The sequence below is a fragment of the Vicugna pacos genome, chromosome 14 (genome assembly GCF_048564905.1).
Source record: "Vicugna pacos chromosome 14, VicPac4, whole genome shotgun sequence".
Lineage (NCBI taxonomy): Eukaryota > Metazoa > Chordata > Mammalia > Artiodactyla > Camelidae > Vicugna > Vicugna pacos.
The window spans coordinates 64,990,084-65,005,311 of NC_133000.1; the positions used below are offsets into that span (position 1 = coordinate 64,990,084).

The 15,228-nt window shown below is 36.5% G+C and overlaps 1 protein-coding gene across 8 annotated transcripts in view; it reads left to right on the forward strand.

Annotated features, from left to right (window-relative positions):
- PCCA (propionyl-CoA carboxylase subunit alpha) overlaps window positions 1-15,228 on the forward strand; it is a 377,947-nt gene that overhangs the window by 304,031 nt on the left and 58,688 nt on the right. The window contains exon 21 of one of the 8 annotated variants that reach the window (XM_072976498.1): window positions 13,196-13,349. The exons of the other annotated variants lie outside the window; for them this stretch is intronic. Coding sequence (XP_072832599.1) covers window positions 13,196-13,249 — 54 coding nt within the window. The 3' untranslated portion in view covers window positions 13,250-13,349. Of the gene's footprint in view, window positions 1-13,195; window positions 13,350-15,228 lie in introns of those variants that run through there. 8 annotated transcript variants of the gene reach the window in all.

The following is a 15,228-nucleotide window of genomic DNA, read 5'->3' on the forward strand; positions in this document are numbered from 1 at the left end:
GTAAATTCAGAGAAGAACTATGGGATGGGTTTTGCCACAGTTATTTTTCAAGAGTGATTTTGCAGTAATAACTGCTGTTCTTTTTCCCCTGGATTTTTGTACATACGTTTAAACTGTTTATTATTAGAACAGTTTGTATACACAAAGTAACATGTATTAATTGTATAAGAGATAAAGAATAACTCAGCTGAATCTGTTTATCCACCATGCAGATTAAACAGGGAAACCTCGCCCATGCTATTGACTTCCCTCTGTGTGCCGCTGATTAAGCCCTCCTTCTGCCTGCCCCTAGGGGCAACCACCATCCCGATTTTTAAACTTATCACTGCCTGTTCTTAGGGATATTTACAGATACAATAAAACTGAAAACAATGTACTGTTTAGCTATGCAGATTCTTGAACTTGATGTAAATGGCACCTTACTCTCTGTGCCTCTTTAAGTTGCTTTTTCCTCCAGTGTTATGTTTGTGAGTTTGGTCTGTGCTGATGCATGCACTTTAGTTTATTTATTTCCATGCTATGTGTTATTAAATCATATTAATATACCACAATTTGTTTATTTTTTCTTCCCAAGATAGACATTTGTGTTATTTATTTTGTTATCACAAACAATGCTTCTGTGAGCATTTTTCTACTAGATATTTCCTCTTGAAATAAGTATTTCTTCATGGAAGATACCAGTGGAATGGCTGGGTTGTACGTAACATGCTTCCTTAGTCCTACTTGGTGATGCCAAATGGCTTTTCCTGTATTGCTATACCAGTTTACCTGCTACCAGTAGTGATGGAGATGATGGTATTAATGATATGAATAATGAGCTAACTTTATTGTATACTTACTGTGTCAGGCACTGACTCTTCTAAGAACTTCTTCATATTAATTTATTTAATCCTCACAGCAGTTCAATGAGATATGTGCTAGTATTATTTCTCATTTTGCATTTGGAGAAACTGAGGCTTGTAGAGGCTAAAGTGTTTGCCCAAGGCATTCTGCAAGTAAATGGAAGAGCCAGAATTTGAACCCAGGGGTCTGCGCCCTTAACAATTATGTCCTAGTGAACCCTTGGTATCCAACCGACTGAGGTTTTTTCTGCCTGGTAGATTTAAATGGTATATCTCTTTGGTTTTAATGTTTGTATTTCCTTGTTTAATAATGACAGTGAGCATCTAAAAAATATATTTGTTGAAAGTCCTGTTTTCTCTTCTGCAAAGTGCCTGTTCATGGCCTTTGCCCATTTTTTTAATTGTTTGTTTTTTCCTTACTGATTCATGAAAGTTCTTCCTATTTTGTAGATCCTGACCCTTTGTCAGTTACAGAGAACCTCTTCCAGTTTGTAGCTTGTATTTTTACCTTTTTGAGTTAAACAAGTGAAGTTTTAAGTCAGAGATTTAGTATTAGAATTTTCAATCTTACATGTTTTGTGTATTTTGTATTTGTTTAAACAACCCTCTTCTCTCCAGCTTATAAAGGTACTTGCCTGTATTTTCCTTTAAATCTTTTATGTTGTGCTTTTTCACATTTAAATCCTTAATCCCTCTGGGATTGATTTTTGTGTATAGTGTGAATTAAGATCCAGTTTTACTTTTTAAAATACAGATAGCAAGTTGTGCCAGCACTGTGTGTAGTTCATGTGTTCTCCCCCTTACTAGCTTGCTACCTCCTCACCTTTACAACTCCAAAATTCTTTAAAAGGTTTGTTGTTTCTATGAAGTATTTCTCAATCAATTATAAGCAAAAAGGTGACTTTTTCCTTAATATGAAACTCTAGTCACTGTATTTGCTTTCATGAGCTCTCTCAGTTACTCCCTTTCATTTGTCATTTTCTCTGGGGAATCCGTAGGCACTTAAAGAGGATGTGTGTTTGTGTGTGTGTTTTGCAGGCCGAGTGTATCAGATGCTACTTGAGACACACCTTAGAAAAGCATGTTCATGAAATGGGAGGTGAATTGGGAAGCATTCAAGTAGGGAAGTTATGCAAGCTGAGCGTGGAAAATAGATTGGAGGAGACAAGTTATGAATGGAAAGAGTCTGTGCTTTTCAGTCACCAGTGGAGATGCCATTGAAATGTTTTTGCAGAGAAAAGCAATGTCCATCAAAATGCGGTTGTGGGAAGTTGGTGTGTCTTCATAATAAAAGAAGGGTTAAGGGAGGGAAGGGGAAGAAGTTCATTTAGAAGATGTTCACAGTACTTCACTCATGAGGTAGTGGATCTGAAACGAGGTGCTGGCAGTGTGCAGACATGAGGGCTTGGGGTTGGGAGAAGCTGACGATGAGAACGTGGTACAGTTTGTTGAATTCTCTATGATGGGGTCGGGTACCGCAGCGACCACAAAACCCTGTCTCCAATAAACACTGGGCCCCTGCTTTGGCCATTTTTCTTTTGCTTGTGTTTCATTGGCCTTGCCCATCATTAGGAAGGGCTGTCCTCTTGGAAGCAAGGCGCTGAAAGTGGGCCTCGCGTTCTGTGCTTTTGCGCAGGGGGCCACCAGTCATCTACCAGCTTCTAAAATCAGAAACAAAACATAGGAAGTCGGAGTTCTAGGCCAGTCTGAGGTTAAATCTGCTGCACCTTTGTTAGATTTTTATTTCTTCAACACTGTTTTGTAGCCTTAACAGAAAATTTTAAATTGTGGTAAGACGTACATAAATTATAAAATATAAAGTTTACCATTTTAACCAATTTTAAGTGTATAGTTCAGTGGCATTAAGTACATTCTTATTGTTGTGCAACGACTACCGCTATCCAGCTCTGTAACTTTTTCATCATCCCAAACTGAAGCTCTGTTCCCGTGAAACAGTAACCCTGCTCCCTCCACCCCGCAGTGCCTGGCAACCTCCATTCTGCTTTCTGTCTCTGTGAATTTAACAACTCTAGGTACCTCACATCAGTGGATTCATATAGTATTTGTACTCTTGTGACTCACTTATTTCACTTAGCATAGTGTCTTCATAGTAAACAAGGTTTATCCATGTTGTGGCGTGTGTCAGAATTTCATTCCTTTTTATGACTGAATAATATTCCATTGCATGTGTGTATGTATATGTGTGTGTATGTATGTATACATATATACACACACACACACACACACACACACTGCATTTTGTTTATCCATTCATTTGTTGATGGACATTCGGATTGTTTCTACCTTTTGGCTGTTGTGAATAGTGCTGCTATGAACATGGGTGTACAAATATCCCTTCTGGTCTGCCTGCTTTTAGTTCTTTTGGGTATATACCCACAACTGGAGTAGCTAGATCATATAGTAATTTTGGTTTAATTTTTTGAAGACCCTCTCTTCTGTTCTCCACAGCAGCTGCATCATTTTACAGTCCCACCAGCAACACACAAGGATTCTAATTTCTCCACATTTTCACCGACACCTGTTATTTTCTGGTTGCTGGGGCTGTTATTTCTGTAATAGCTGCCCTGATGGTTGTGAAGTGGTATCTCATCATGGAACAGAATTTATTTAGATAGTTATTTAAAAAGTGATCAGGGTACTTCCCAATACTTGCCATTTCCTTATCTGTTTTACTGTGTAACCAGTTCACTGCGTAAAAGGAACTTCTTAGTGCCAGTAGAAGCAACTTCCTTACAACTGTTCTCTCAAACTCATTCTCTCAACTTATTCTTTCCTCCCCTGCAGGCATTCACAATTCTCACAGCCTGTAAAGTTGCTACCAGGTAATAAGCAAGTAATATTCTATTTGGGAGAGAGTGTATTCAAAAATCTTGTTCACTGTGGAGGGAGGGTATAGCTCAAGTGGTAGCGTGCATGCTTAGCATGCATGAGGTCTTGGGTTCAGTCCCCAGCACCTCCTCTAAGAATAAATAAATAAATAAACCTAATTACCTTCCCCGACCAAAAATAAATAAATAAACAAATACAAATAAAAGTTTAGCTCACTGTATTGTTAAAACTGGTAAAACCTCTCCTGATAGAAACTGGTGAAATTTCTCAGACTGAGAGATGTTTCTAGTGAAGATGAGAGGGTTATCTTCTTCCTTCTTGCTTTATGTCCTCTCCCACTTCTTAGCTGCTGTTATGGGTCTCTCCAGAGTTGCAGTAGAGAGTATGGAGGAGCGGTTCATGGCTGCAGGAGCTAGGCTGACCGAGGTAGATGCAATCTGTATTCTTTCTTTGGAGGCATGACCGATGTCCAGGGCTGACTGGTGTCTTCAAGGACATTTCTGTGAGTCTGGGGGAATTCCTCACCTGCAGAACCTTGAACGGCTGCTCTGACTTTTCCTGATGCCTGTCCCTCCAGATGTGCCTCTTAGGCAGGGTCTCTGGGTCTCTCTTCTCCATGATCCACATCAGGGCCACAAGAAATAGTTTTAAATCCTTGCCTCACCAAACTCTTCTTTCTCTGTCCCAGAAGCATTGCTTATCTTCTTTAGGTGTCCCTCAGAATCCAGCAGACATAGAAAACCAAGAGATTCTCATGAAATCCTTTCGCTTAGCTTAAAGTGGTCAACCTTGAATTCTTAGCCTAAGAATTCTACCTCCTCTAGTTAATTTTAACTTCGTTCATAGTCCCCTAAGGTGGGAATGGGCAATTGCTGGTTTCACAGCTTCTTTGCATGTCCTACTAGGTAGCTTAGTCGAGCATCTTCCTTAAGGATATGTGGGTATTTAGCACCTATTTAGTTTTATTGCTGAATCCCTATGATGACATGAAAAGTAGCACTTAACATCTGTATCTGATTAGATGATGAAATTCTTGAGGAGGAAGCATACCTTTGCTTTAGTAATTAGCTCTCTATTTAGCCAATCAGATTACATTGTCTGTTGACTTTCCTGGTTTTCATTGGTAAGCCTCATGAGCTTAATAGTATCCATTAATTTCTTTAAAAATAAACTGTATTTTGGCATGTACAACTATTTGGATAGTGAATTTTATAGATTACTGACTTCTTTTAATTGATCTAAATTATCTGTTTCAGTTTTGATTTAACCTTGAATTCCCACTGTCTTGTTGAGTTCCTGGTCCATGTAGAAGCTGGATGAATGACTGAGTGGATGGATGAATAGATAGTCATCTTGCATTTCTGTAATCTCAGAAATAGATCTTTCTTATCTATATCTTCATTTTTAGATTTAGACTTTTTTCTTGTAAGCCTTCATCTAATTAAGCTATGTTCACAAGATAGCCTTCTTAGCCATTTTATCAGTTCTAATCCTTAATTCCTGATCTTCCAACATTTACAAACTCCAGATTCTTTTAGATAACATGACTGGTTGATCTCTGCAGATGCAGAATCACGGTCATTTCTGTGAGAGCAAAGAACAAGAGGGCTCCCACGGACCTGCCCACAGAAACATCTTGCTTATCAAGCACGGTTCTTTTGAGTCAAGTACATGTCTTTCCTGTTTGCCTTCTTTTGCTGTGGGGAGCACCTGAGCTGTTGAAGGCTCACGGTGCCACCTATTGATGGGTATTGGCAGGTATAGAAAAAGGCCTGCCTCAGGCCACTCCTTATTTCCTCTCTCTCAGGGGTTTGCACACACATGGTTTGCCCTCCCTCTCCCCAGTGTCACTAATTATTTATTGCCCAGTTCTGACCTCTTACTCCAGTATACCCACATAGCTGCTATCGTCTTTTTCTCTTCTGACTTCAGGGAGGTCACACTCTTGGACACAAATTTGAATCTTTATTAATAACTCTAAGTATAGAGCTAGTGATGCATCTGACTTGAGGAGGAGGTCATATATTTTGAAATGGAATCATTTATAACCGAGAACTGGGGACATAAACATTGAAACCTTTTGAAGATGTTTAAAAGCCCTCTTTAGAATTTTAAAAAGCTTTCTATCTATTTCTTCATCTAATAATGAAACCATTTTTTCCTCAAATACTATAGTATTTGATACTATTTCATATTTATTTTCTTTTTTTACTGTTGGTTATATGCTGGCACCTTCCTACTGTTTTCATTACAAATGTCAGGTCGATGGGTAATGCTTTTTAAAAAGATGTATTAATGGTATAATCTGAGAAACTAACAATGTTTTCTCATTCTTTTGTAGAAAGTTATATTCTAATTTCCAAATTATCAAAGTAAAAAATTGCAGAATGAAACAGATTGTCCAATGGAAATCTGAGTCATACTTGCAGCTTTATGTTTCTTAGCAGCCATATTAAGAAAGTAAGAACAAGTGAAATTCGTTTTACTAGTCCATTTTATTTAACCCAGTATATCCAAAATGTTAGCATTTCTACATGAAACAACATTAAAAAATTATTACTGTGATACCAGGAACGAAACATACGCCTATGTGTATGACAGCAGTAACACAAGTGATGGAATGACTGCAGTGAAATGTACCAAAACAATGAAATTGTGCTTAAAAGAGAAAATATATGACACTGCTTCTGTATTTAAATTTAAATAAAATTGTGAATTCAGTTTCTCAGTTGCATTAGTCACATTTCAAGTTCTCATTAGCCGTGTGTAGCTAGTTAGACAGCTCACAAACAAAACCGTTTGTAAATCAGAGTGTTTATAGAAGAAGAAAACACATTTTTATGGAAAAAAGCCACATTTTAAAGTCCCTCTTGTGTCATCTACGGTTTTGGTTTTTAGCATGTAAAATTAGGAATAGATGAATTAAATTCATTTTAAAAAGAAGATGAATTTCCCATCTAGTTGACAACCTTTAAAATTTTTAATTTAGAAGTTTAACAAAAATCAGAACCATTTCTAAAAAGTGGAGTGATTTCCTGCATGGAGCATAATTAAAAGTGTTGAAACAAAACAAAAGATTCACTGTTCTATACGTGTTAAGCTCACTGCTTTTTGCACATCCTGGTACCTTCATGCTATGGAACATGCTGGATGAATAGGACTTTTTTATTATTGCCTGACTATACTTTAGTCCTATGAAGTGATTTTTTTTAACCTTGAAGAGACTCTTCAGTTTCACTTTGAACAACTCAAATAGTTTTCGATTCCTTACAATATTTGTCTGCTGGGATTTAATATATTGTTTCTCGTTAGCATTTTACATACTAGATTTTCATTTTGCACAGTCATGTTGTTTGAACATTTGCAAGCAAGCCGACTAACTGCTACTGGCCTGTTTCTTTGTATGGCACGATTTCTTCTCTCCACCTGCTCACAGCAGGTTGTCCACAGGCCTGAAGAGTAGCTAAATACTTTTGAAAATATCTTGAGATCCTGCTAAGGTCTAACAATTTCCGCATTTGCGTGATGTGAAGCTATTCATAGTGTACCTTTGAAGGCTTTTTTTCTTTTTATTTCTCATATTCTTGCTTAAATATTTCCAAGAGAAGATAAATTTATTATAGATAACAGTACAAAGCTGATTGCAGCACTATTACGTTCTGCATTGAATAGGTCATTGATATTCAACCAAGTGGAACTAATTTTCTATGTTAAAGCAGACAAATTTGGAATAGTGTCACATGAATCTCATGTTATTTACTACAGAATACCAGATTAAATGGATTACTTGTGAATTGATTGCAGTGTTAAATAGATTATATAACATGATAACTTAAAATGCTCAGTGGGCCTTTGTAATATAGAATATTATACAAGCACATGAATATAATAGAAGAGATGTTATCGTGTTTGCAGATTGTGTAACTATCTGTGATATATTTGCAAGTGCTTGTCCACACAGAATTTGAATCAACTTTTAAAATTTAACCTTGATTTTCTATTTTTGAAGGAAATGAATGGATTTTCTCACCACTTCAGGGGGTAAAAATCTTATTTCCATTTTTCTGTTTTTCAGATTCAAATAACTTCCACAGTTTCTGAGAACAAACTTAATTTTAATCATAATAAATGTGTATAGATGCTAAAATAAAACAAATATGTTAATAATATTTTAATTAAAAAATTAAATGAAGTAGCTTACATTTTTGCTTATACTTCGCCAGTACAAAAAAAGTGGATTTGGAAGTAATCATCTTATGTTTTTACTCCCAAAAGAAATGTTTCCTGTGTTTTTTAGATGTTTCTCCCCACCCCCACCTCCTTAGAAGTAATTAGCTGCTATTTTGTACTATATGCATGTGATTACTCTAGAGTCATCAAATGTAATCTGAAACCATCTATTTAGGATGTATAGGATATATAAATATATAACTTAGAATAAGTAGAGGTTGGTATTTTTTTCTAAAGAAGTAGGAAATGAAAGAGTAATTATTAACCATCTCCTTTTCACATTCCTGAAAACATCAATTACAGTTACACATCTTAGAAACAAGCCCACCAGTAGAACAGAAATAACGCCTTTCACTGTGCTTCACAAAATGTAATCACTATTTAACAGCTAGGATGTATTTGCAACTATAATTTAAAATATTAATTTTGATGCGAGTCTACCTGCTTTTGTCATGTAGTCTGGAAGCTTAGCCATTTTCCTGTCTCTAGTGGCATGTGTTTATGATTTAGAGTTGCTTTTAAAAATGAAATGTAATGGGAAAATGTCTTTCTGAATCCCCTCCCCCAACATACACACATACTTTTTTCTCCTCTACTATCTGTTAACTAGAAAATTATGTTTTAGTAGCTGCCAGAAGAAGAGGATTTTGCATAGTATAAACACTGATTATAGTAAACATGGAAAATGGCACAAGCAGCTGCACTGGAGACCGATAAGTCAAATCCTGGAGTAATGGCCTTTCAAACGTGTTATCAAGTCGGAGATCAGTGAGGGGGAGAAAGAAAACTATTACTATTTCTTCCTCTTACTGTTCAGTGAGATTATTTTCAAAGGTGAAATTGTCTCTGATTTTAGGGAGTTATTTTTGGAACATTTTATTTTGTGAATGTTTTTGCTTTTTTCTGAGTGAGCAATCTTGCTAATTTTGTGTGAATTTGATTCTAACAAATGTTGTAATTATTTTGTTGATTAAGTCTTGCTTCTTAAATACTCTTTTCCTTAAAGAAAGAAAAATGAGTATATTTTATAAATGTTGGAGCAGACTATAAAATCAGAAAAGAAGGACTTTTTATCTAGCTATGAAGTGCTACTTAAAATAGGAAAAGGGGTAAAATATTTGGAGAAAATATTTTAGTAAGGATGGAGTATATTTCGTGAAAGTGAAAGTTTTAATTTTTATTTTACTTTCCTTTTTGTTATTAGCTTTTCAAGTGGTCAGTTCATATTTGTTTTGGCATGCCTCAGATTCATTGTATGCATTGAGTACTTTGTTCTTTGTGGATTCTAAAACTGAATTGTCTTGATCCTAGACTGTGGGAAAAGTGTGTATTCCTGTTTCCTGCACAGAAGTAAATTCCAGTTTTGAATGAAATTTTACTCCCCTTTTTTTCACATCAGTTCTGATTGCTAAGCTGTGTCAGGTTTGGGTTCTTTCTTTCTCAGTGCAAGTGTACAGACTGTGGTAATTGTGGTGGGAAAAAAAAAGTCTGATACTTATTATATATGTATTTTTAAGCTGCTTTAAATTTGAACGCAAAGTTAAGGGCAACTTATTGGTACTTATATCTATGGTCTACATATTCATTGTTATAATTTAATTGTATCTTTAATGTGAAAATATAAGTTTCTAAACCTGTTTACATTTTTCATATTGCAAAATTACTTCTATTTGCCTGGGAATCAGTCCAACCCTTGTAGCATTAGGAAAAGGAACTATTATATATATATTTTAATGTCCCTTACATAGAAAGTAATTCCAATATGACGGAGGCAGTGTTCTAGACTCTGGAGATACAGCAGTGACCAAGACCTACATTACAGGAGGGGGATGTAGATACCAAACACATAAACACATAAAAAAGGTAATTTGAATACTAAGATGGTCAATCAAGACTGTGACAAGATAATTAATAGAAGGTGATTAGAGGAGGTGGCTTTAGGTAGGGTTGTTAGGATAGCTGAATAGCTAACACTGAGCTGAGACCTAAGAGGAAAAGAAGGAAGCCATGCAAAAACCTGGGGGAAGGAAGTCCCATGTAGAAGGAATGGCATGTGCAAATGCCCTGAGACAGGAACAACTTTAGTGTGTAAGTCAGAAGGCAGGCCAGTGTCTCTAGTATAGTTAGGAGAGTGGAAAAAGATAGGAAGGGACCAGATCATACAGGGTCTTTGTAGGCCAGAGAGTTTGGTTTTTATTTGATTCCTATTGTGAAGCTTTTGGAGGGTCTTGAATAAAAGAATGGTATGATGTGATTTAAAACCACTGCTGTGGGTAGGATGGCACATAGGGGACTAGTTGTGGAGACCAGGAAATTGTTTATATGATCACTGCAGTCATCCACATGAGAGGTGCTAATGATAGTTCAGACAAGGAGTTGACCAAATCCAGCCCACTGGCAGTTTTTACACTACTCACAAGTTGAGTGGTTTTTAAAAGTTTGAAGGTATTGCATTTTAAATGGTTGGAAAAGTTAAAAGAGGAATATGTTTCATGACACGAGGAAAGTATATGAGATTCAAATTTCAGGTCCATAAATACAGTTCTGCCAGAACACAGCCACATTTATTCATTAACTGTCAGTGGCTGCTTTTGGGGTTTTTGTTGTAAGTAGACACTTACTGCCTTGATTTTCTCTATCACATAGCAGTTCAGTGGCCTATGAGTTTATTGTGATTTTTTGACTCAGGGCTAAGATTGAAATTTTTCTCAACAAAAAGAACTGTCCTCAACCACTGTAATGGAACATTGAACAGTGAATGGCTTTGGAAATTAGCTTATGCTGCAGACTTGATAATATTTCTTGATGAGTTCAACCTGAATTGCTAGACAAAACAGCATTTACATGCAGAATGCATACTGTGCTAAAGTCATTATGACAACAACTAATGTTTGAGGCACAACTAATGTCAGGCTGCTTTTTATATATCCTGGGCTGTCAACAGATTAAAACAGGAAGTGGACTATAGTTCCAGCAGCATATTTTTCAAATCTCAATGCAAAATCAAAAGAAATTTCCATATTTTAAAATCCATATAACTGTACAATTGAGGATCTTCCATTTAACCTTCAATTGGAAGTGATTAAACTTCAACATGATGTTATGCTAAAGGCAAATATCAGGAGAAGGATCTAACAAAATCTGGCACTTAGCAGGAAAAATTTGTCAACCCTTGGCTTAGACTAAAATGGTAGCAGTGGAGATGGCAAGAGGTGAACTAATTTGATACGTGTTTTGGATGTAAGGCAGAAAAGACTGGCAGATGGACTGGATACTGGGTGTGAAGGAAGTCCAGGAATTAAGGGTGAACACTCAAGTGAATGATGGTAATATTTACTGGGATGGGAAGGCTAGAGGAGGAGCAGGTTTGGGGAGGCAAATCAAGAATTCTGTTTGGACTTGGTAGATTTAATATGTGCATTAGATATCCAAGTGTTGATATCCATTTAACAATTGGCTATATGAGTCTTAAACTCAGAAGACAAATGGGAGTTGAAAACATAAGTTTGGTAGCCATATGCATGTAGATTTTCTCTGAAAGCATGAAACTGCCACATACAAAAGATTGAAATTGGGCCCTTATGTTATACCATATACAAAAATTAACTTAAAATGAATTAAAAACACAAGTATAACACCTAAAACTTTCCTGGAAGGCAATGTAGGCAAAAAGCTTGATGACATTGGACTTGACAGTGATTTCTTGGCTATAACACCAAAATCATAGGCAACAAAAGCAAACACAGACAGGTAGGACTACATCAAACTTAAAAACTTTTGTGCATCAAAGGACACAATCAACAGTGTGAAAGGCATCCTATGGAAGGGAGAAGTATTTTCAAATCATATATATGATAAGGGATTAATATCCAGAATATATAAAGAACTCCTTCAACTTAACAACAGAAAATTAAATAACCTAATTAAAAAGTGGACAAAGGCCTTGAATAAACATCTCTGCAATGGTGATACCCAAATGGGCAACAAGCCCATGAAAAGATGCTTGGCATCACTAATCAAAAGAGAAATACAAGTCAAAATCATAACAAGACATCACCTCATACCCATTAGAATGGCTGCTATCAAAAACAGAAAGTAACAAGTGTTGGTGAGAATGGAGAAACTAGAACCCTTGTGCACTGTTGGAAGAATTATAAAATGATGCAACTTCTATGGAAAACAGTGTGGAGTTTCCTCAAAAAATATAACCATATTACCCAAAAATCCCACTTTTAAATATATATTCAAAGGAATTGAAAGTAGGGTCTCAAAGAGATATTTGCACACCCATGTTCATGGCAGCATTGTTCACAGTAGCCAAGCAGCCAACATGTCCATCGACGGATGGATGAATAAACAAAATGTGGTATATACATACAATATATGTACAGTGAAATATTACTCAACCTTAAAAAGGAAAGAAGTCCTGTCACATGCTACAACATGGTTGAACCTTGAAGATGTTATGCTAAGTGAAATAACCCAGTCCCCAAAATACAGATATTATCTGAATCCATTTACATGAGGTATCTAAAGTACTTGCTAATGTGGTTGAATTCATAGAAACAGAAAGTAGAAAGGTAGTTACTAGGGTCTGGGACGAGAGAGGAATAGGGAGTTATCATTTAGTGGGTATGGAGTTTCAGATCTGCAAGATGAAAAAGTTCTGGAGATGTGTTTCATAACGATGTAAGTATACTTAATGCTACTGAACTGTACACTTAAAAATGGTTAAAATGGTAAAATTTATGTTATTTTTTAACCACAATAAAAGAAAAGTTCCATTAGTTGAAAATCGTAAGAGCTAAAGCAGTTTTTAAAAAGTAACACAAAGTTGGAGGATTTATACAACCTGACTTCAAGATCATGAAACAGCAGTATCAAGACATTGTAGATAGAACAGAAAAGAGTCTAGACATAGATCCAGATATAAATGATCAATTGAATTTTGGCAAAAGTGCCAAAGAATTCAAAAGGAAATTCTCTTAAATTGTGCTGAAACAACCAAATATCCATCTGGGAGGAGAAAAATGAACTCATTTATTACACAGCAAATCAGTGGGTTTCCTTGAGGTGGGGACCAGGTTTGGACTGCAAAAGTGTAGGAAGAATCTTTCGGAGGTGATGGAAATGTTCTATATCTTGATTGTGTTGGTGTTTCTTTTTTTCACAATTGTCAAAAATTATAGAATTCTGTACTTTAAATAGAATGCAGGGGTTTTGATGCATGAATTATACTTCCATGAAGTTAATTTTTTAAGAGTTGGTTTTAGGGGATGGAGGGAGAAGCATGGATCTGGATGAGATCACACAGAGGAAGAGTGTAGATGGAAAGAGAAGAAGGCTGCGGACTGGGTCGTGGGACATTCCAGCAGTTAGAAATTGAATGAAGAGGCAAAGCTGGCAAAGGAGGCCAAGAGAGAGCTGCCAAGGAGGTAGGGGGAAAACCTGGAGCATGAGATATCCTTGAAGTTACAGTGTTTGAGAAAGGGAATCATCAACTGTTTATAGTGCAGATGAGTAAGGTAAGGACAGAGCTGACCACTAGGTATGGCGAGATGGAAATTTACTGACCTTGACGAGAGTGATTATAGAAAATTAGTGGGGACAGTAGCCAGATGGTTGTGAATTTAAAGGAGAATGGAAAGTGAGGATGCATTAGAGACCATGAAGATAGACAACTTTTCAAGGTGTCTTGCTTTAAAAGGAGAAGAAATGGGATAGCTTACGAGAAATGTCTATGGGAAGTGTTTTTATTCTTTGTATTTTATTTATTGAAGAAAGTGAATCATTTGTCCTGTAGAGTTTCCAATTCCAGAATTCAGCATCCGATTACATCCTAGTGGTGTAGTTCAACTACATTCTCTTTCTCCCATTTCCTATAAATTGATGCTTGGATCTAGAGGTATAATCAGATTCAGGTGCCATCATCTTTGGCAAGACTGGAGCATGAGTCTTGTGGTGTACCTCCTAAGAGGCACGTACTCTGCGGTCTTCCTCTGTTGATGCTCAGGCTTAGGTCAAAAAATTCATTAAGGTTTACAAAATGATGATACTCTAGTTTTGCCATTTAAAAAAGTATAGCAGCTTTATTCATAAGTGCAAGAACTTGGAAACAAACAAAATGTCCTTTAGTAAGTTAATGGACTTATAAACTTTTGGAACATTCAGACAATGGAATATTATTCAGTGTTAAAAAGAAATGAGCTGTCAAGCCATGAAAAAGTCATGAAGGGTACTTAAATTAATTTTGCCATTCTTTCTTCATTTATTACCTAGAATAATTCTTTAATGAAAAACTCCACCTCAACTGCTTCTTAGGTATTTACCTAGGAAAGACAAGCTCAATGCTTGATCCTTTAACTTACCTGTTCTCAAAATAAAGAGTTGGTTCCCTATCATTATTTGAAAGTGATTAAATTAATACTGGTTTTGTTCTTGGTATCCTTTTTTTTAAAGCAGTCCTTTTTTGTTTGTTGTTGTTTGCCGGGGGAGGTAGTTAGGAATTAGGTTTATTTATTTAATGGAGGTACTGGGGGTTGAACTCAGGACCTCATACATGCTACGCACACACTGTACCACTGAGCTATACCCTCCCCCACTGGTATCCATTTTGAACACATGGGTTTAAATATCCTTGATACGTTTTATTCCATTGCAGAACATCCTTACTGATGGTCAGATGATCCCATCTTTGGGCCAGGGGCAGTTTGTTCAAGTTGGTTCCTGAGTCTTTGATAGCTCCCTTGCTTTTTGATATGATAAGATATAGCAGCCTCATTTCTGCCTCAGACCTGGGTTCAGCTACTTTTCCAAGAAGCCTTGGTTTCTTTGAGTGGGAAATGGTGTATGTAGACTTCCTTTCCTTTCCTTTCCTTTCCTTTCCTTCCCTTCCCTTCCCTTCCCTTCCCTTCCCTTCCCTTCCCTTCCCTTCCCTTTCCCTTCCCTTCCCCCTTCCCTTCCCCTTCCCTTCCCTTCCCTTTCCCTTCCCTTTCCCTTCCCTTCCCTTTCCCTTCCCTTCCCTTCCCTTTCCTATCCCTTCCCTTCCTTTCCCTTCCCTTTTTCTTAATCCTTTCTAATAAAATGGGAATTTAATAATGTACTTTATACCTGATTTTTTGGGAAGGTTTCATAGAAGCCTCACTACCTCCAGAATTAGCATGGCATATTAACACTTAGACTAATTGATAAGTAAATTATTATTTGACTGAAAGCACAAATTTGTTATAAACCTCAACATATATTTACTTTTGTATATAAACTGTTATCTAAGAAAAACAAAATGGTAAATTAAGAGCTTAGACAT